This window comes from Sus scrofa, chromosome 6 (assembly GCF_000003025.6).
Source record: "Sus scrofa isolate TJ Tabasco breed Duroc chromosome 6, Sscrofa11.1, whole genome shotgun sequence".
NCBI lineage: Eukaryota > Metazoa > Chordata > Mammalia > Artiodactyla > Suidae > Sus > Sus scrofa.
This window is the reverse complement of record NC_010448.4, coordinates 120,482,678-120,502,631: the sequence shown is the minus strand read 5'-3', so window position 1 is coordinate 120,502,631 and position 19,954 is coordinate 120,482,678. Positions and strand designations below refer to the sequence as shown.

Below are 19,954 nucleotides of genomic sequence, written 5' to 3'. Positions count from 1 at the left end.
AATTCCTAGGATGTAAACAAGGTCTTTCATGCCCTTTTTTACTACATCGCAGTGACCAGGCAGAGATCTATAGAATAAAGTCCAATAATACAACTGTGAAAATTCAAATATTAATCGTTTATAGACTAATCCACTGCCTGACAAGTTGCCTTAGAGACATTGTGGCTTTACTCATTCATTTATTTATTCAGTCTTCTTTCATTTATCTGGGCTTCAGATACAATATATCCTTAATGTGTGAACTAATAAGCCATGCATGGCTCATGCCACCAATTTGCAGGGCTTTGTGGGGTTTTCATGCTGCCCCTTGGGCTTAAGATGTAGGCAACGTGCCTCTGTGTCACTATGAAGCTTAATAAAGGCTGGCCCATAAAACTTGCCTCCACTGTGAGGGGTGTTCGTCAAGAGAGAAGGCTTCCTGCTATCCTGACAGCACCCAAGTCACGGGTAGGAAAACCAACTCCATGATGGCCCACTGAATCATAATTCAAATGATTATCTGAATCGTTTACAAGTTCTGAAGTCCTCTGTGGCACCCTCCCAGAGCTCCTAGGGAGGACTAAGATTCCGTTTGGTCCCTAATCATAACGTCACCACTAAACAGGTGAAACGGAATGAATGTCGGGTAAAACAGCATAAAGGCACAATTCTGCAAGAAAAAGCATGAGTTTATATCAAAGAGAAGAACAATCCTGAGTGAACTGTAGAAAACTATCTAAATTATGACATTCTGGTCGTGCACATCAAATTGACCTCAGTACACTGTGAATGGCCACCTTTTGGAAGTACTCATATGATTTACTTTGTTTTTTTTTTTGTTTTGTTTTCTTTTTACAGCCACAACTATGACATATGAAGTTCCCAAGCTAGGGATCTAATTGGAGCCACAGCTATAGCCTATGTCACAGCCACAGCAACACCAGATCTGAGGCACATCGGCGACCTATGACGGAGCTTGCAGCAACCACCAGATCCTTAATCCACTGAGCTAAGCTGGGGATTGAACCCACATCCTCACAGAGACAACGTCTGGGCCTTAACCTACTGAGCCAAAATAGGAACTCCTCAAATCACTCATTTTAACAAAATTTGTTCTGGTCTGAAATGTTCAGTCATAATAATTTAACACACTTCACTGAAAAAACTCTTTCAAGGGAGCAGATAACAACATGACACATCTCCAAATTTAAATCATAAAAAAAAAGCCCACTAACTATTAACAGTTCATTAGAAGGAAATGGGGAATTTGTCTTCTGGGGCTTATTCCTCATGAAAAGTCCCCTGTCGCCCTTATTATCAGGCCCTTTTCTCAGCTGTAGAATTGATGGTGCAGCCACACAGCAGAATATGGGGGGCCCCTTCTGTGGGGCTAGAACCTGCTGGCTGGCTGAGTGTGGCCCCATTCTCCACCTCTAGCCACACACCGGGGGACAGTCTGGTGAGTGAGCTGAGCCTGCAGGTCAGCTCAGAGGCCAGTGAGCCAGGTCCCCCAACCCAGGTCCCCTGCAACGTGCTCACTAAGAAAAGGGGCTTCCTTACCGGTACCCCTGTCCCGGGAGAGCTTGTCCTCCTTGTCCTCCCTCTCCAACGTGCTGCTGGAGGATGAGATGCTGGAGGCTGAGCAGTTGTCCCTCTCGTTCACCGCTTCATTCTGCCTCTCCTTCTCGCTCAGGGAGGCTTGCTCTTCCCGGTCCCGCTCCAGGGCCTGCTCCACCTCGCTCTCCGCTCCCGTGCGGGCGGGGGCTACTTCCCCCCTGGCCTCATCGGTCACCTGCCCTACCTCTGCCTCTGCTTCCGGTTCTGCCCCTGGGTGGGGCTCAGGATCCCCGGTGCTCACTGATGGAGACAAGAGTGGAGATTTTCATCACAACAGGACTTTCTTGGAAGCATTGAGCAAGGGTGAGAACAGACATGAGGCTGATTTCTCTATGCTCTCACATGCAGGCAGAATTCTAAATTGGCCAAGATTCCTGTCCCCTGGTTGTTCAATCAAACACAGATTGAGACACTGCTGGGAAGGGGCTGTGCAACTGGTATTCACATTTCCAACCACTGGACCTTAAGATACGGAGATTACCCAGGTGGGCCTCGTCTAAAACAGCAAGTGTTTTCTTTTTCTTTCTTTTTTTAAATTTAATTTTATTGGAGTATGGTGAGTTTGCAATGTTGTATTAGTTTCAGGTGTACAGCAAAGTGATTCGCTCATACACATAAATCCATTCTCTTCCCCTTATAGGCTATCACAAGCCTTTGAGTAGATTTTCCTGTGTTACACAGTAGGTACTTATTAAATCATCTATCTTATACAGTAGAGTAAAACAATGTTTTCTGATCAGCACCAGAAAAGGATGTCAGAGAGATTAGAAGCACAAGAAGTATCTAATATATCTGTGCTGGCTGTAAAGACAGAGGGGCCCATGTGACAAGGAGTGTGTGGCCTCTAGAAGCTGAGAATGACTCCACAGGTGTTCAGCCAAGGAACAGAGAGGGACCTCGGTCCTGCAAGCACAAGAAGCTGACTTCTGCCATCAACCTGAATGAACCTGGAGGTGGATTCTTCCCAGGGTCTCCTGATAAGAGCCCACCCAGTCACAACCTTGACTGTGGCCTTGTGATAACCACCTCCCTTCTCCCCCTCCTCTGTCCAGAATCCAGTTAGCCATGCTGCACTTCTGACCTACGGAAACCATGAGATGATAAACACAGTGCTGTTCTAAATAGCTGTTTGAGGTAGCTTGTTACGCAGCAACAGTAAACGAATACATGATCCTTTTGCCTCTTCAGGGAAAGAGGAAAAAGAAATCTGTATGAATGAAGCAGATAAGCAAAGAGCAGCCCAGTGTTTTATCAGTGGCTAAACTAGTGAGGCTTGTCACCCTTTGCTTGAACTATGTTTGCTTATAATGTGAAGTTAGTCCATAAAGTTTGAAAGTTATTTAGAAAAATCCCTCAAATAGACACAGAACTCTTTGTAAACCTACCAAAGCTGGAGATTTGTGGAGTTCCCGCTGTGGCTTAGTGGGTTACGAACCCAATACAGAGCAGGTTCGACCTCTGGCCTCGCTCAGTGGGTTAAGGATCCAGCCTTGCTGTGAGCCGTGGTATAAGTCACGGATGTGGCTCAGATCTGGGGTTGCTGTGGCTGTGGTGTAGCTGGGAATTGCACCTCCAATTGGATCCCTAGCCTGGGAACTTCAATATGCTGCAGGTGCCACACACACACACACAAAAGAAAGAAAGGACAGGATATTTGCTGCTCAGGCTCTGCTCCATGGGTGTCACTCCCTAGGGAGCAAGGAAAGGGCACAGTCTGCTTTATGCATGTTTTTGCCAAACAATTCTTGCAGCTGTGAGCTATGGTTACCAAAATGATTAGAAATACTACAAAAAAAAAAAAAATGTCAGCTGTGAAGGCCAGAGGAGGACAAGTCACTCTTGAGGTTCTGACCCTCAGGGGCTGGGAGAGACACATTGCTAGCATCCTGGCAGCACCTTCTCCCAACCCTCGACCCTAAGTCCGAGTGCTCCAGCCCTAGGCACACGCTGCTCTCAAAGAAATACAGAGATTCAGGAAGGAGCTGCCCATGGCAGAAACTATTAAGGACCCTGCCCAGATCCCATAAAAACAGGCAGACTTGGGGGGATCTCTCTCTCTGGAAGCGTCCTGCCAGCTCACATGGGTGGCCATGGGGTACTGAGAGCAAGCTCCCCAGCAGACCAGACAGTGGCATTGCTATGGAAGAGCAAAGCTCAGACCTCAGTGGGCAGGAGGCCCGGGTGCCCTCCGTGTCCCAGTAAGAAGTCATTCTGCCAGGACTCACTGGGTCCAGGACTCACTGGGTCCAGAACCCCCAGTCCTCATCCACTCTCAGGCTGCCTTCCTAAGAGAGTGAGTCAGAGAAGTGGGGAGGGAGGGAGGCAGGGGAGAAGAGGAAATGCCAGCCTCTGCTTATGTCCTGCGTAACTTCCCACCACCGCAGGGAAGAAATTCTTCTCCATGGGAATCCCCCCAGTGCCCTTCAGGTAGGAAATGGGTATAGAGGACCAGGACTCTCCCTTTGCCAGCTTGATGACACGTACATCTTCTACTGGGGCCTCACAAGCAGTACAGGAACCTGCTTCCAGGGGAGACTGGAGGAAGAGCAGGTGGGACAGCAAAGGCCCTCTGCTGTCTGCTGGGTGTCCCTGCTAGGTGTCCCCAAAAGGTGTGGTTTGGGAACTGGTGACAGGGGAGCAAGGTCTCCAGGTTGAGACACCCTGGCTGGCAGTCACAGGAGGAAATCAAAGGGCACAGGACTGTGAACCTATGTGCCCAAGAATGGGAGTGTCAGGCATTTTTCCTTAAAAGCAGAAACTGGACTGGGGACAGGGAAAAGAGTGAACGTCGCTTTGAGAAAAATTCCGTTTGCTGTTGCAGGATTTTGTGTGGTAATTTCTTTTTCATTTGATGATAGGGTATTTAGCAAAGAGACATGTAGCCCCATGCATTTCAGCAGCGCTGCAAACACATCGTTTCAGCAACAGCAGTGTCATCAGTTGGTTGACAGAAAGCATATGTTCTTGTACACATTTCCTTCAGAATAGCCACATCAAAACGACAATGTGTTTCCAACAGCCTAGCATGTGGCGTGCGTTTAAGTTTTAATTGGTGAGCATATGGTGAAAACTGGCAAGGGTGCCTCCGTGTGGCTTTATCATTGACAGGGAGATGGGTACAGTTGGTTACCATAAGCCTGTGTCTACTTCCCATCCCCAGGAGACCAGGAGACAAAGCAGGAAGGATCCACAATTTGATGGCTGTGTGACTCCAGCCTACATGCACTCTGCTGTTGTATTTCCTTCCATTTACACAGCGACTCTGGCCTCCGAGTAGCTGGGGGCTGCAGGGACCTGTGAGGGAGTGGACATTCAAGCTCTAGAAAGCCACCCACACTTGGGAATGAACAGTGCCCTTCCACTTGGCCCTTACTTCCTGGAGCCAGACATTTATAGGTGGGATCTGACTGCTGGGGTGGTTTCTCTCTCTCTACCTGCTGGAAAGGATGTCACCTCCACAGCTACCACCTGATCAGCAGGCAGGCTCAGGGTTCACAGGACCTCACTGCAAATCTATGAAGGGTGAAGCCATTCCAACAATGAATGAAGTAATATTCACACACATTCAAGTCAAGCCAAACCACCCAAGACAGAGCGTGGAGGTGACACAGAGAGCCAACACACATGGCTGTGCATTCCCGACACCTGATGAACACATCAGGCGACACAGGGGCCAAGGATGTGATACACCCCTCTGCTTTCAGAAGGCTCAGTGCTTGGCTGGTGACACAGGACATAAAATCCCATCCATGGGGGTCACAGTGGTATGTGGCCGGGCACCCAAGTGAGGGCACTGGGTAACAGGGGATGGGAAGTCCTTGGAAGGGACCCACGGCTGAGCCCTCCTCCAGATGTATTAATCAGATGCAGGAACAACAAAGGTGAAAGTTCCCTGGGAGCCAAGACTCTGCCTTCTGCTCACCAGTGTGGTCCTGGACCAGTACCTGTTCACCAAATTGTCACGGACACCTAAGAAGCCCCTGAGACTACACACTGAATTCCAGAACACTTCTGCTCCCCTTTCCCTTCCCCTTTCCTCAGGACCTCAGTCACCAACAGCCCCTCCCCGCCCCACAAGCATTCCTTTTGAGTGGCTGGCCCAAGCCACACCAGCCGCTGTCTGGGCAGACCTGGGAAAAGTATCACCTACTCTCGGTGAGTTCCCAGGACACAGAAGGACCATGTGAGTCCACGGGAAAAGTCCTCAAGGGAGCTAAGATAACTCATCAGTACCGATGGATGAAAACAGCTCGCCACTGCTCATTGACACTCAGCAACGGCATCCTTGGGGAGAGGCACATTGACACACGAGATGGACCCAGCTCTCGTTGTCATGGAGGTGACAGAGGAGTTAAAGAGAACCTATCTGTCACCCATGGTCTCTACCTGGCAAAGGCAAGCAAATCCTACCACCAATGGACCCAGGGAAATCCTAGTCCCTCAGCTCCCACCAGACACAATCACAAAAACTGATAAAGGGGATGGATATTATAAGAGCAAAAGCCTGGCGCCCTGGGAGGATCCGCAAGGGGTTTTGGTAATGCCTGCAAAGGCACCTATGTGTCTGTGCCAAGATGATATTTAAGCAGTAAAAAGGAGTTAAGGAGGGGAAAGTGTACATGAGAATGCTCTGGGCAAAGGGAAGGGCACATGCAGAGACCAGGAGCCCAGCGCGTGCAGGAGGAGTGAAAACTGGCCGGAGTCAGGGGTTGGGGCCACAGGCCTTGAATGGTGAATTAAGGACCTGGATTTCCCCACTAAGGGCAGTGACGGCTGCTTCAGGGAGGGACAGGCCACATTTCACCTAGTCTGAGAGGACCCTGACTATGCCTACATCACAGGCAAAACACACTCCCCACGGGGACAGTTGAGGTGGCCTAGAGCTTCGAGTGTATGGTGAACATTCAGGAAGTAAAACCTGCAGATAAAGAGACTGAGGGGAAGGAAGTGAACGCCAGTCAGCGGGGCTCAAGAGAAGGAGAAAAGCGAATAAACAGCACCCCTGGAAGAACACACGGGCTGGTGACAGAGATGCTGGACAGTGGGAAGAAGTTTTCCATGCCAGGGCCTCCCGGAGGAGGTAGAGTGTGAGCATCCCTTTGAGGCACTGCACTTGAACTGTCTTCTAAACCCTCAAAACTCAGACCGCTCCGTGAGGGAGGGTCTCCTCCTGGCTTTGGAATGCCGAGGCTGGGCAGGAACAGCAAAGGCCCAGGCCCAGGTACCCAGCAGCCCTTCTCCCCGTCATAGGTGCAAGCTGGGATATGAAATGAGGACATGGCAGGAAACGCCTGGCAATGGAAAAGGCGTCCAGAGCTGGCCTCCGTCTTCCTGGACCACATCCTGAGAGTACAGATTGATGAGATCTTGGCACTGCCAGAACACACTTAGCAAAGGCCAGAAAAATGTGTTTGGCCAGAACCTGCACTGACCTGATTCCGAGGACTTTAAATTTTAAGGTTGGAGGTGGGGAAGTATAAGAGAGGAGAAAGAAAAAAACAAAAAACGAAATTGAGCTATATCAAAGAAAGATAATGTATGGGATGTGGATGATCCAACAGGAAGAGGTCCATAGTATATTCAAAAGTAATAAGGATGGGAGTTCCCTTTGTGGCTCAGTGGCAATGAACCATACTAGTATCCATGAGGACTCAGGTTCCATCCATGGCCTCACTCTGTGGGTTAAAGATCTGGTGTTGCCATGAGCTGTTGGTGTAGGTCACAGACATGGCTCGGATCCGGCGTGGCCGTGACTGTGGCTGTCACATAGGCCAGCAGATGTAGCTCCAATAGAACTCCTAGCCTGAGAACTTCCATATGCCACCTATGTGGCCCTAAAAAGACAAAAAAAAAAAAAAGCAGTAATAAGGAAACTGGTTTTTGTCATTCTGGAGGAAGGACCCGGAACCTGAACACGGCCACTAAAGGGGACCCTTTTTTTTTTTTCCATGGCCACACCTGTAGCATATGGAAGTTCCTGGGCCAGGGACTCAATTTGAGCCACAGCTGTGACCTACCACAACTACACCAATACCGGATCCTTTAACCCTGTGCTGTGCCAGGGATCGAACCCATGCCTCCCAAGACTATGCAGTCACATTCTTAAGACACTTCGCCAGGGTGAGAACTCCTAAAGAGGATTCCTGTCCAAAGCAAATAGACATTACGGGAGCCAGGATGGGAACCCATCAGCATGAGAACCACAGGGAAAGAAGGAAAACTAAGAAAGTTTGTTGAGAGAATAGAAAAGCGTGCCCAGTCCAATGACTGTAACACCCTCAAGCAGATCACAAAACTGGGAGAGAAAAGGCAAGAGCAGGCCTTGAGGATTTCCGCCAGCTCAGCCCCTGTTCCAAGTCAGTCAGGGCAGACATCAACCATACTAGCTAGTTATCTGTCCCCTCAAACCCCAGCACCAACTCCTCATGTGATCCACAAAATCTCACTATACATCAGGCCCTGCTCGGCCTTAGGTCAAGTAAAATAAAAGTCACCATCTATAGAGTACCTCTGACACACCCATGCCATCCTAAAAACCAGAGGCATGTCACCCCATTTAGTTCTCACACCAACAATATGAAGATTAATGTCCCCATGTGAGAAATGAGGAAGGACGTTCAGAGAGATGAAGTAACCTGTCCAGGGCTACATGGCATGCTAGACACTCTCAATCTGCTTTTCTAGACCCGTGAGAACAGGTCCTGCTCTCTACCCAGGGAGGCCGACCTCTACAGACAGCATGTCCCTCCCACTCACTCTCAGATGCATTGGCCCCCAGCAGGTATCTGCAAAGGTAGGAGAGGCTAGAGTGCTTATGTTCTTGCTCCCTTCACGGGGCTGGGGTGGGGGTGGGGGTGGGGGAAGCACAGTTTAGCACAGGGTGTCAGGCCAGCATTTCTGTGCCAAGGGCCCCCTCCCAAGGTTACAGCTCTTATCAAGTCCTAGCTCTTCACTAAGCTTTTCCAGGCCTGGGCAGGGGGAGTGCAGAAACAGTACTGGCCTTTTCCCACTGCAGCTAGTCCCTGAGTGTTTCCCTGACCTCTCATGGTCCTCAGTTCCTCTCCACAGCTCTGCAAACGTCCTCTCCTGGCCTGCCTTCAGGCACCCCCAAGCATGGGCCCTCTACTTCCAGCAGAACTTTGATGACTATTAGAGCTGAGATTTGACCTTGGATCTGCCTGACTGAAAAGGCTGGGCTGTCAATCCTGATGTTACACTGTGCGGTGGGTGATTTAAGCTACAAAGGACAAGGATACGACCATTTCTGAAACAAAACAAAACAAAACACACAGTGGGCACACTGCTTTCATCAATGTCCCTGACAGCTGAGTCCAGAGTGCCCAGTTGGAATCTCCTGTCATGCGATTTTTCTTTGAAGAGATAAACTTCTGGTAGAAAGATTTGAACTTTAATAAGTCTTTGGGTGGCTTCAATTGATTTCAGTCTGTGATGGTGTTTCGATGACTTTGCCAGGACTTGGCTTTATGGGCAGGTCTTATGAAACTGAGGGCTGGGCCAGCCAGTTCTATAATAGTTGCTCCAAACTCGGCAGATTCCAAGGACCTCCCGGGTTCAGAGCTATTAATGAATGCCATCGACTTTCAACTTGCGGTTTAATCACATAAATGTGAGAAAGGTCCCAAGAGCAAAAGCTCACCACTCTGGAAATTCTTTAGATTCTGCCTTTGGTGTTGGGCCAATTCTTGCTAAGCTGTTCACTCAGATTTGCTCTGGAGTGAAGTACTCTGGAAGTTTTGGGTCAGATAATTCTTTAATGTGGGGGGCACTGGATCCTATTATCATGTGCATTACAGGCTATGCAGCAGCACTCCTGGCTTTTACCCTCTAGGGACCAAGAGTACTTCATTCCCAGTTGTGATAACCCAAAATGTCTCCAGATGCTACCAAAGTCCCCTGGGAAGAAAGGTCACTCCTGGTTGAAAATCGCTGCTCTGTAGGAATAGTATCATTAGGTTGGGCACAAACTCAGCCTATTTCCTTAAGAGACATATATTACCTGCAAGACACTGATTCATCTGTCTAATGACTCTGCATGCCTTTAAAATTAAGCCCAGCTTTGTCCTCAAAATTAAAGCTAGATTTTCTAAATGGATTCAGGCTTAAGCCACCTCTTAAGATGAAAACCACATACGATCCAAATTACCTGTGGAATTCCTTCTATAAGATGCCACCTTATAGATCCCACACCTACCCTCAGAATTCTGACAATCCAGGTTTCATTGAGCTTCTGTGGAAGGCTGTAAGAAGTCTTGGGCTTACAGTCATGGGCCATGTTATCTCCAAATACAGATCCTTAAACTTCAAAATCACATTTAGTTCAAAGGACAGGAGGAATGGCTCAAGAAAAAAACAGATCCTTGGCCCTCAGAGTGTGCTCACCTGGGGTCATACACCTGAGTTGTATCATAGGCAGAAATTACAAGCACTATTTATTTATTTATTTGTTTATTTATTTATTTTTGTCTTTTGTCTTCAGGGCTGCACCCATGGCACATGGAGGTTCCCTGGCTAGGGGTCCAATAGGAGCTGTTGCTGCTGGCCTACACCAGAGCCACAGCAATGCCAGATTTGAGTCGTGTCTGTGACCTACACCACAGCTCATGGCAACACCGGATCCCCAACCCTCTAAGCGAGACCAAGTGCTGAACGCGCAACCTCATGGTTCCTAGTTGGATTCGTTGCCACTGCACCATGACGGGAACTCCACAAGCACTATTTAAACACTAATTTCCATTCCCCTTTTTTGCCCCTCAGATTGTGCTTCTGATTAAATTTATGTGGTTAAACATGTAAAGGATATAATCCCACTGTAATGTCATGAGAAGAAGCCAATTTCTGGTCCAATTATTCTAATATTGATTAATATATAGATTCTATTTCACACTAGAAACAGAAAATGAAGAGCAATTTAAGATTACTATATCATTTATTGCCCTATCGATATCTTAAACTCAAACCATATGACCCCAAACATCAAGCCCTGGTTATGAAGATTTCCCTGGAGCTTGTTTGAATTCTTCTTCTAAAGCCAGATAGCTGGGTCTTATCTTGGTTCCATGTTAAACAGGGCAGCTTCCAGTAGTCCTCCCAGGTCCAGTAGGGCTGGAGAAGCTCCTGGGTTATTTATGTGCCTCTTTCCTTACAAAAGCAAATAGGAAGGTGAGCCTTTTGTGAAGGATGAAGACACATCTAATTCCCAACTGGCAGGGCACTTCAACAGCACCCTTAGCTCTTTCCAAGTCCCAGAGAGAAACATCAGTGACATCAAAACAAAAAGTGCAGAGTTCCTGTCATGGCTCAGTGGAAATGAATCTGACTAGCATCCATGAGGATGGAGGTTCAATACCTGGCCTTGCTCAGTGGGTTAAGGATCCAGCAGTGCCATGAGCTATGGTGTAGGTTGTAGATGTAGCTCAGATCTGGCATTGCTGTGGCTGTGGTGTAGGCTGGTGGCTATAGCTCCAATTAGACCCCTAGCCCAAAAAAGTCTCCATATGCCTTGGGTACGGCACCAAAAAAACAAAAAAACCAAAAACCAAAAAACTCTTTTAGAAGAGATGTACTACCTTAAAATGGATGTAGTGTATCTCTACAAATAACAGAATAAAACATCTAGCAAACATATTGATCAAACTTGAGATTTTTGGCTAAGTCTGGCTTAGCAGGATGTAGCTGCTTCTAATTAGATGTTCTAATATGATTAGTACCCAGACTCATCCATCTCATAAATATTTATTGAGACCTCCCACATGCCAGGCACTGTGCTAGGCACTGGGAAATCAGATGTGAAAAAATATCTTTCTTAGAATATTTTTTCAGGTTAGGAGTTCTCTTGCGGCACAGCCGGTTAAGGATCTGGCATTGTCACTGAAGCGGCTTGGGTCGCTCCTATGGTGCGGGCTCAATTCCAGGCCCAGGAATTTCCATACGCAGTGGGTGTGGCCAAAAAAATTTTTTTTAAGTTAGAGTGGGCTCTTAGGTCACATAGCCACGAGACATTATAAGATCAACATAATTCTTATCTAAAGAAAATATTAGCTCTCCCTGCCAGTAGAGTCTGACCAAGCCTAAGCAGGGCCAGCTGGCCTGCCACTGGGGTAGGCTTAGAAATCCCAGTTTGAAAATCTCATCCTTAAAAGTTCAGCCTTCCTTCCTAACATCTAGTTGTAACTAATGGATGTGGCTTTCCCCTTAGTCGAACATTTAGTTTATTTGCACTTGTCAGCAAATTCTTTCACAAAGAAATGAAGAAAAATTCACCTAAAATAAGGGGTATTTTAAAAGGTAGTTGAGTAAATATCTTAATTATTAATTTGTCAAGAATCATCCTCTGGATCTTTTCTTTCTTTTAGCTTTAGATCCTAAGAGATAAATAGCCCACATATATTATGTCAACTTTCTGCAGAAGTTCCCTTTCTGCACTAGGCTGGTCTTTATAGAGTGGCCTAGAAAAGTCAAAGACACGCCCTCCGCCATGGCCTGTGCAATAAATATCTGGGTACTGGGGAAACAGCTGTCTCTGTAAATTAAGGTACCTACTTTCTTTTTTCACTCATTAGCTCATAAGACATTCACTGAATGCTTATTCTTCCCCAAGCACTGGGAGATAACAAAGGTGAGTAGAGGCATGGGCCTTTCTCTGAGGGGCATACAGAGGAGAGAGGACCATTTATTGCACACACAGTGAGACAAGCCCTGTATCCCAGGTACACACAAGATGGAAGGGAAACACAAAAGAGAACTCAAAGAGGCTTTAGGGAAGATGCGTCAACTAGATGGGTAAAAGTCCAGCCGTCACCCCATGGGATGGCACTCAAGCACAGAGGCACAGCTGAGAGAAAAGGGTGTCTTTCAGCTACGGAAAGCAGTTTGGTCCTGACGGACCACACTATGTGGAGGTGATTCCTAGTCCCTACGACAAGACCGGTCATAAGGACTGGGAGCCAAGACTCCTGAGTTCTGAGCAAGGCCTTAACTTCATGTTGTAGTTGATGAAGAGCCACTAGAGGATTTAAAACAAGGCATAGCCGTGATATGGGGAGGGGGTTGGGCTGTAAGAAGAACCTGGAAGAGGTGAGATATAGTAGTAGAAGCTTCTGAAGTGGTCCAGAGCAGATATGGTTAAGATCGGGATGAAGGCACTAGCAACGGGGACACAGGGAAGGGGGCTGATTTGAGAGGAAAGAGAACATAACATGCAGTGATTGACAGATGTAAGGGTGGGCACTGAGGGAAGAGTCACGGGTCCATGCCTGCTTCCAACTTAAATTTCTAGGCCAAAAGAAATGGTCTTAACCAGATGAGGACTAGGATGTATAAGCAGGTTTGGTGGGAGGGATTTAATAGGAGACAGATGAGTGACATGCCCCATCTAAAGTTAGGTCAAAAGTGACTGGCACCTGTTAAGTCAAAAGTGACTAAGAAGCATTCAGACGGTGATGTCTTCAGAGGCTGGGTACATGTTTCTTGAGCTCGAGAAGGCCAGGGCTGGAGATGCAGACCTGGCAGTTTTCAGTTGGTAGGTAGTTAAAAATTACAGATGGGGGTACACAGGTGCAGCCAGAGGTTATGGCATGAAAAGAGAAGGTTGCTGGAGAAGGAGTACAGCGAAAAATCTGACACTTAGGGGGCATCTAAAAGAAGAGTCAGGAAGACGACAGAAACAAAATGAGAAGGGCTGAGACAAAATGAGAGAAAACAATGATGGCAGAAGACATGAAAGCCCAATTACACGTTGAGTCAGGAGATTACCTAGAGGGTACGCAGGGATCCGGAGCGGCTGCATCTAGAAAATCCACAAAAAGTGACTGGACCTTCCCAGTGTATCTGATGAAGGTAGCTTCCCCAGAAGATATTCCAGCTTTGGAAGGCTCTAAAGATTCACTGAACCCAGGTAGTCTCTTGAAAACGCATACTTTTAGAGACTGGAAAACCAAAGTCTTATTATCTTGCCACACAGCAGGTGCTGCATCATTTTGACCAAATCCCTTATTGGGGTGGGTGGGGGAAAGGCAGGGGTGTGGGGGAGTCAGGGATGCTGGAGAGAAAAAGAGTTGGGGTGGAGGAGTAGAATAGGTCCTGAGCACAGATAAGGATGCCATAAGAAACCTGCGAGTTACTCTTCTCTGCTATTTCTGAGTCACTGACTCTGGAAATTCAAAGTACCACACTGACTAAAGAATGTTCACTCTCACTACCCATGGAGGCCTTCAGACTGTCCCTGGAAACATTAACCCAAGGCTTTCCACCTGGAATGAAGGGCACTGATGTCTTTCCAGATTCCCTCGTAGCACCCCCAGATACGGACAGTGCCTGCTCCAGACTGGGTTTTGTATCTCCTGATGCTCTAGCTTTTGGTCAAATCAGCACAAACAAGCTACTGACTATTGGAAACTGGAATTTTTTGTTTACCTTAAACAGATTTTAGGATGCAAATGTGATTGCAGAGGTTGGTTAAGAACCGTTATAACCCAATGCTTAGAAATAATTCTCATGAGTCTTTGACATTCCCTGGCTCTTGCAAGCAGAGGCCTTTGTTCTGGACCATCTTTCTAAGGATGTACACATAGCAAATAGCTTTAGAAGACAGAGACAGAGTCTCTCTCTGGAGCAAACCACTGTTTGGTTTATTGCCCACTGTGATAAAGATCATGTCTCCGTCTGGGGCCAAGGGACAACATGCTTACTGCCCAGTGTAAGATTTGGGGTTCTTAAACTCAGGATTCCACTTGGCATGTGTGCAGGTATTACTTGGCCAATTCACAGGGACTTGGAAAAATGGCATGAACACTGATGTTTTGGCTACTACAATTGCTATGAGTAATAAAGTCCTTCGTTTCTGACCCAGGAGTTTCGTGTCTTCTGCCAACATCCATGAGATCATGGCAGGCTAACTTATAAGCTTACAAGTAGGATGAAGTCTCAGACCCCGCACCTACTTTAAGGCCTGACTGCCATCTATGAAATTACCTTGTTGATCACATAATACCCTTCTTTAACAGCTTTCCCAATGTCATTCTGTGCCTTATATTTACTTCAGTGTACTTAAGATTTATACTTTGTCTACTTCAAAAACACTCAAGATTACTTAATGTTTTCAAACATGGTGCAAGAAAACACACTGCAGGCCACTGCCACACTCTGTAAGAGGAAACAGGGAAAGTTTTGCCTTTTGCTACTTTCAGAGGTAGAGAAATAGCCAGGCAGAAACATCCAATGATTTGCAAAAAGCTCTCCCCCAAGTTCCACAGCAGGTGTAGCAGCCTTGGGTTGAGTTCCTGAGAGATTCTGTCTAACTGAGCAAATGGCATTAAGGGGCAGCAGTCAGGGGAGGTGTGGGGCAGCCCTGAGTCCCTGAACCACAAGGAATCTAGTTTCCTGCCAATTCATGAAGCCCTGGACTCAAGGTGTCCAAAAGCTTTATGCAAGGGAACCAGCATGCATTAGGCTGATGACTGATAATATTCCACTGCTACTGTGCCAGTTGGAAATCAGATGCCAGGTGGTTCTGATTTCTGCCATGTGAGCTGGGTAACGAGAGTGTCTCTATATCTGAAGGAGAGCGAAAACATGTTACACAATAACGGTGACAAAGATGCTCCATCAATGACTGGTAACAATGGTGACAGCCATGATGATGAATGAAAATGATGAAGAATGACTATTCATGTGTTTCCAGGTAGGAAGATCAGGAGGCTAGTGGAATTATCATATTTACCAGTACTTTACCTTGTGTAATTTTTTTTGAGTTGATACACAAAAAATGTGCAGAATAGCACCTGGCATAAAGTAAACACTCAATCAATGCTAACTATTCCTATGAAGCCTTCTGTGCTAGGTCTTTTCTGTTTTCCTTTATAGCTACATTCATTCTTGGCCAGAGATCTTTATTAAATGCTTGGCTCTGCACAAAAACATCAGTAGACCACGTCCATAATTTCTGTAAATGCCTGCAGGTGAGTGAACAGGCCATGGCCATATAAGTCATATTTTATATGTCCAGGGCCAAACTATGAGACACTTGGAAATATCTAAGAAACGATTACAGGTAGAAAAAAATCACTGTTGAATATATTTTTCCTTGACATAAAATTAATACAGTGTGTTAACATTTTCCAATGCATCTCTAATGTGTTATTTTCAGTGTGCAAAGTATAGAGGATGCAGGGAAAAGAAGAAGAATCGGCTAGCCATTATCTATGCTTTCAGGGCCACATTAGTGAGTGAAAACACCTTGTAAACTCTTGAGAGCAGCTTTCTTCTATTAGGAAATAGTCACTTCTCTCCATTTAGCTTCAGGTATAGGAGCCAGGGAGCCTGGAAACAACACAGTTCTAGCCTCTAAAGAAGGCAGTTCAACTCTGGGATGCCCTGCAGGAACCACCCTCAACACCTGGTTTGAGATGGGTGGTTTTCTCCACTTTATTTCCATGAGATAGGTTACATAGATCCAGACACCCTCTGGCATAATGCGTTACCTTGCTTCACTATGGGTACATAGAGAGTTATTATTATTACTGTTATTTGCTTTTTAGGGCCACACCCGCGGCACAGGGAGGTTCCCAGGCCAGTGGTCCATTCGGAGCTACAGCTGCCGGCCTACTCTACAGCCACAGCAATGCAGGATCTGAGCTGCATCTGCGACCTACACCACAGCCCATGGCAACACCGGATCCTTAACCCACTGAGCGAGGCCAGGGATCAAACCTACGACCTCATGGTTACTAGTCAGATTTGTTTCCATCGCACCACAACGGGAACTCTGGTTATCATTATTATTTTTTTAATCCTCAGAGTAACTTCCTCAAGAGTCACATAGAAGAACTCTATCCCAAAAAGAACATTGAACCTTTTCTTCTACATAGGGGGAATCACTTATTTGTCCAAAACATGAACCTTTTTCTCAATGACTGAGAATAACTCCTTTGCTTCCAGGCTCAAATAATAGGAAATAAACTTATTAGATAGATGTTCTGATGTATGCCACCAGGGCTCAGTGAATATGAGGAAAATTGAATTAAAACCATGGATGAAGCAAGAGGTCCTTCCGTGTTTACTTCAATTTGGTGCATTAATGAGAGCACAGTGCAAATGAGAACACACGTATACATCTGCTCATCACTTGGGCCAGACAGTTTCACACAGGGAAAAAATATTCAGACCATCGCCACTAAGTTTAGGTACCCTTGGGATAAACATCTGCTGTGAGGCACAGGAGGGCCAGGTGGAAAAATAATTCAAACACACCCTGCCTTCAAGGTGTGGGTAGGGGCATAATTTACACAAAAGTTAGAGCGGATTTGGCTGGGAATATTTTTGCTTGAAAGATCTCATGAGATGGCACCTAGTGCAACTGATAATTTTCTGTTAGCCCTTCCCTCTTCATAAATATATTTTGTAAGAGAAAAAGTAAAGAGGTCTTTCATGTTTCCCTATCTTCTGCTACCAAAAAGTTCTCCAGAATCCAAGTAAGGAGTTTTAATAAAAGAACTCATAAAAACGATCTTTAATCCTGAGGTATACATAATTCAGGAACAAATGCTTGGTTTTCCCTTTTTTGTAAATATAATTCTGAAATGTAGGCCACGGTTTTTACAGATCCGTCGGAAAGGGTCACAAGTGGATGGTGTGGCATTCATGGGAACATCACCTCAAATACGCTGGTACCATGATGCCTTGATAAACGGCTGTGCTGGGAGTCAAAACAGTGGTTTTATTCTCAGTGCAATACCAACAACTCTGAAAACCATCTTCCATCTACTTGAACCTCAGTAAAATATGAATAATAGCATCTCTCCTACTTACTCAGATGTGCCACAAGGTATTATAGTGTTGGAAGGAAGGCGCTGAACACGACAAAAATGTGAAATGAATTATTAGCATATGATGCCACAAGGATAAAGAATGAAAAAGCAAGTCAACCCCTGGCACATTTGGATCCCTTGTCAGGTGTTTGGTGCAGGACAAACATCTGGATGTGTGATTATATTTTTTTATTCTTCCTCCAGCTGTTGGACTCTTCCAAATGTTAGGAATCACCAAAAATTTACATGGAGCATTTAAAAATGAGACCTGCTCAAAGGATTAGACTATTAAGTGGGAGCCTAGCAGAATGCTTCCAGGAGTGATGACAAACCAGGCTGAGAAAAATCTTTCTGTCATACCTCCTTTGTGTTTCTGTCTCAAGGGCAAAAGCTCCAAATCAGAAGCAAGCTTCAGCAGGTCTCTTTGAAAGTGTCCTCTTATAGCATTTCTTCTTCTCTCTTTATAATTGCCAGTTGTATAATTCAGCTATGTTTCAGGACAAGGATATTCGAGTACCTGACTGGTTCCAACTGATTTGGATGATAGTGACTTAACAAATGATGGACTGTACCCCCAGACTGTAAAACAGCCACTGCTTCTCCCCTTCCCTCAAGGGAAAAGCAAGCATCAGTGTTATTTTATCAATTTGTAGTTATATCTAAATTCAAGCCCAATATCCCTGTTTCTGATGCAGACCATCACTTATGGTGTGACTGCAAACTTTTCCTTAGTCTCTAATAATCCCGTCTCCATGGAGGAAAATGAAGGAAAATGACTTTTGCTATTTGTCTCTCTCTCTCTTTTTTAATGGCCACACCTGCAACATATGGAAATTCCTAGGCTAGGGGTTGAATCAGAGTTGCAGCTGAGGACTACATCACAGCCATGGCAGCAGCAACACACTATCCAAGCCACATCTGTGATCTACACTGCCCCTTGCGGCAACGCCAGATCCCTAACCCACTGGCTGAGCAAGGCCAGTGATCGAACCAGCATCCCCACAAAGACAATGTGAGGTCCTGAACTGGCTGAGCCACAATGGGAATTCTGCTATTTGTCTTTCTGAAAGCATACTGAAATGACTTTATTTTCCCCAAATGCAGGTTACATAAATACAAAATATTTGCTGTGTTCTTATTGAAGTTTAAAATACTATTTTTTAATTGGATAGAATGGCCTCAAATTTGACTGTAACTGGACAAAACACTTGAGGAACTATCTTTTTGCTGCACACATCAAGTAGATTAAAAACCTTGAGGTCAAACAATATTTATAGATACTGACAATTCCTTTTCAGCTCAAGGCCATTCTGTACTTCAGAGTTTGGACAACCATTCTGCAAAGTGCTGAAGATAGAACTCTTCGACTTAAAAGTCCCAAGATTAAGAGCTATGCCACAGCTTTGCAGGGGAATATTTGTTCTATTGCCTCTGGAAATACCACAGTTAGATAGAACAGCGATATCAGGCAGAGTTTGGAAAGCACAGAGCTGTTACAGAGCAGTCTGTTTTCCTGATTCTCAGAGTCTTAATATTTTAAGACCGACATTACTCATCTATGACTGAACCATCTGCCCGGGGACGCTCTTCCATGGCTCAGGGACCAGGAGTAACTGGATGTGATGAGAGACTGGGGTGGAACCAGCCTGCTCCTGAAGATTGAGCCCTGGGGCTTGGAGAGCCAGCAAAGCACTGCACAGATGAGACTGTTCCCGTTACATCCAGTTCTGCTGAGGTCATGGAGTCCTGCCTTGTTTAAATTAGACTTTACGCCATATTTAGTCAACCTTCCTAGAGTTAGAAGTTGAGTGTCTCTGTTGTCTTCAGTTGGCTGAGTCTCCATCAAGCTGCAAGTCATAACACGCGATGAGACCAAGCAGTGCTGGCTGCAGGGTTACTCAACACACAGTGCTAGGTGCCAGCACCCGAGCCATCCTCTCGGATAATGTGAAAGAAAACGGACCCCCAATGATGCTAGGATGACAGGGAAATTTTCTCCAGGGAAAGTCTGCCTGCCAGCACACAAACGTCTACACCCACATCCATACCACGTGCCAGGCTTTCCAATTCTCTATTTTTTTCTTCTTCAATATTCAACTTCTATTTTCACTACATCCACATTTTTCTCTGCATGCTTTGATTAATTTTCTTCTCCGTCAGTTTCACTTAAACCAGACTGACAGTTCCTATGGTAAGAACTCTGAAAAGGGGTCACTTTATGGGGCAGAGCCAATAAATAGCATGCACATGAGACTCATAAATTACAGCCCTGTGAATTCAGATTAAATATCAAAGTCAGCCTTATTTTTGGCACTGTCCTTTTTCAATGATCGTCCACCGACAATCTTTATAAATAATTTGGCATTAATAAGTGGCTCTGTAGACCCCTGGCTTATCCATGGCAGCTCAGATTGCGGTCACCCCCTGAAGCTTCCCATTAATTGCTTCTCAGTATGAGTTTGCACATAGGAACAGTCACTGCTGCCCAGGAGAAGCCTGTCTGAGGTTAATTAACCCATCAGTTTCCCTCTCCT

The 19,954-nt window shown here is 45.9% G+C and overlaps 1 protein-coding gene and 1 long non-coding RNA gene across 13 annotated transcripts in view; one reads left to right on the top strand and one right to left on the bottom strand.

Annotated features, from left to right (window-relative positions):
* Nucleotides 1-19,954, bottom strand: part of FHOD3 (formin homology 2 domain containing 3) — a 549,164-nt gene that overhangs the window by 83,356 nt on the left and 445,854 nt on the right. For all 12 annotated transcript variants that reach the window (XM_021096278.1, XM_021096273.1, XM_021096274.1 and 9 more), the window contains one exon: nucleotides 1,540-1,836. In XM_021096278.1, the coding sequence (XP_020951937.1) occupies nucleotides 1,540-1,836 (297 nt within the window). The remainder of the gene's footprint in view (nucleotides 1-1,539; nucleotides 1,837-19,954) is intronic.
* LOC110261197 lies at nucleotides 1,858-19,530 on the top strand. Its single transcript, XR_002345092.1, has 2 exons — nucleotides 1,858-2,081; nucleotides 18,719-19,530. It is a non-coding gene; the product is annotated as an uncharacterized LOC110261197 (long non-coding RNA).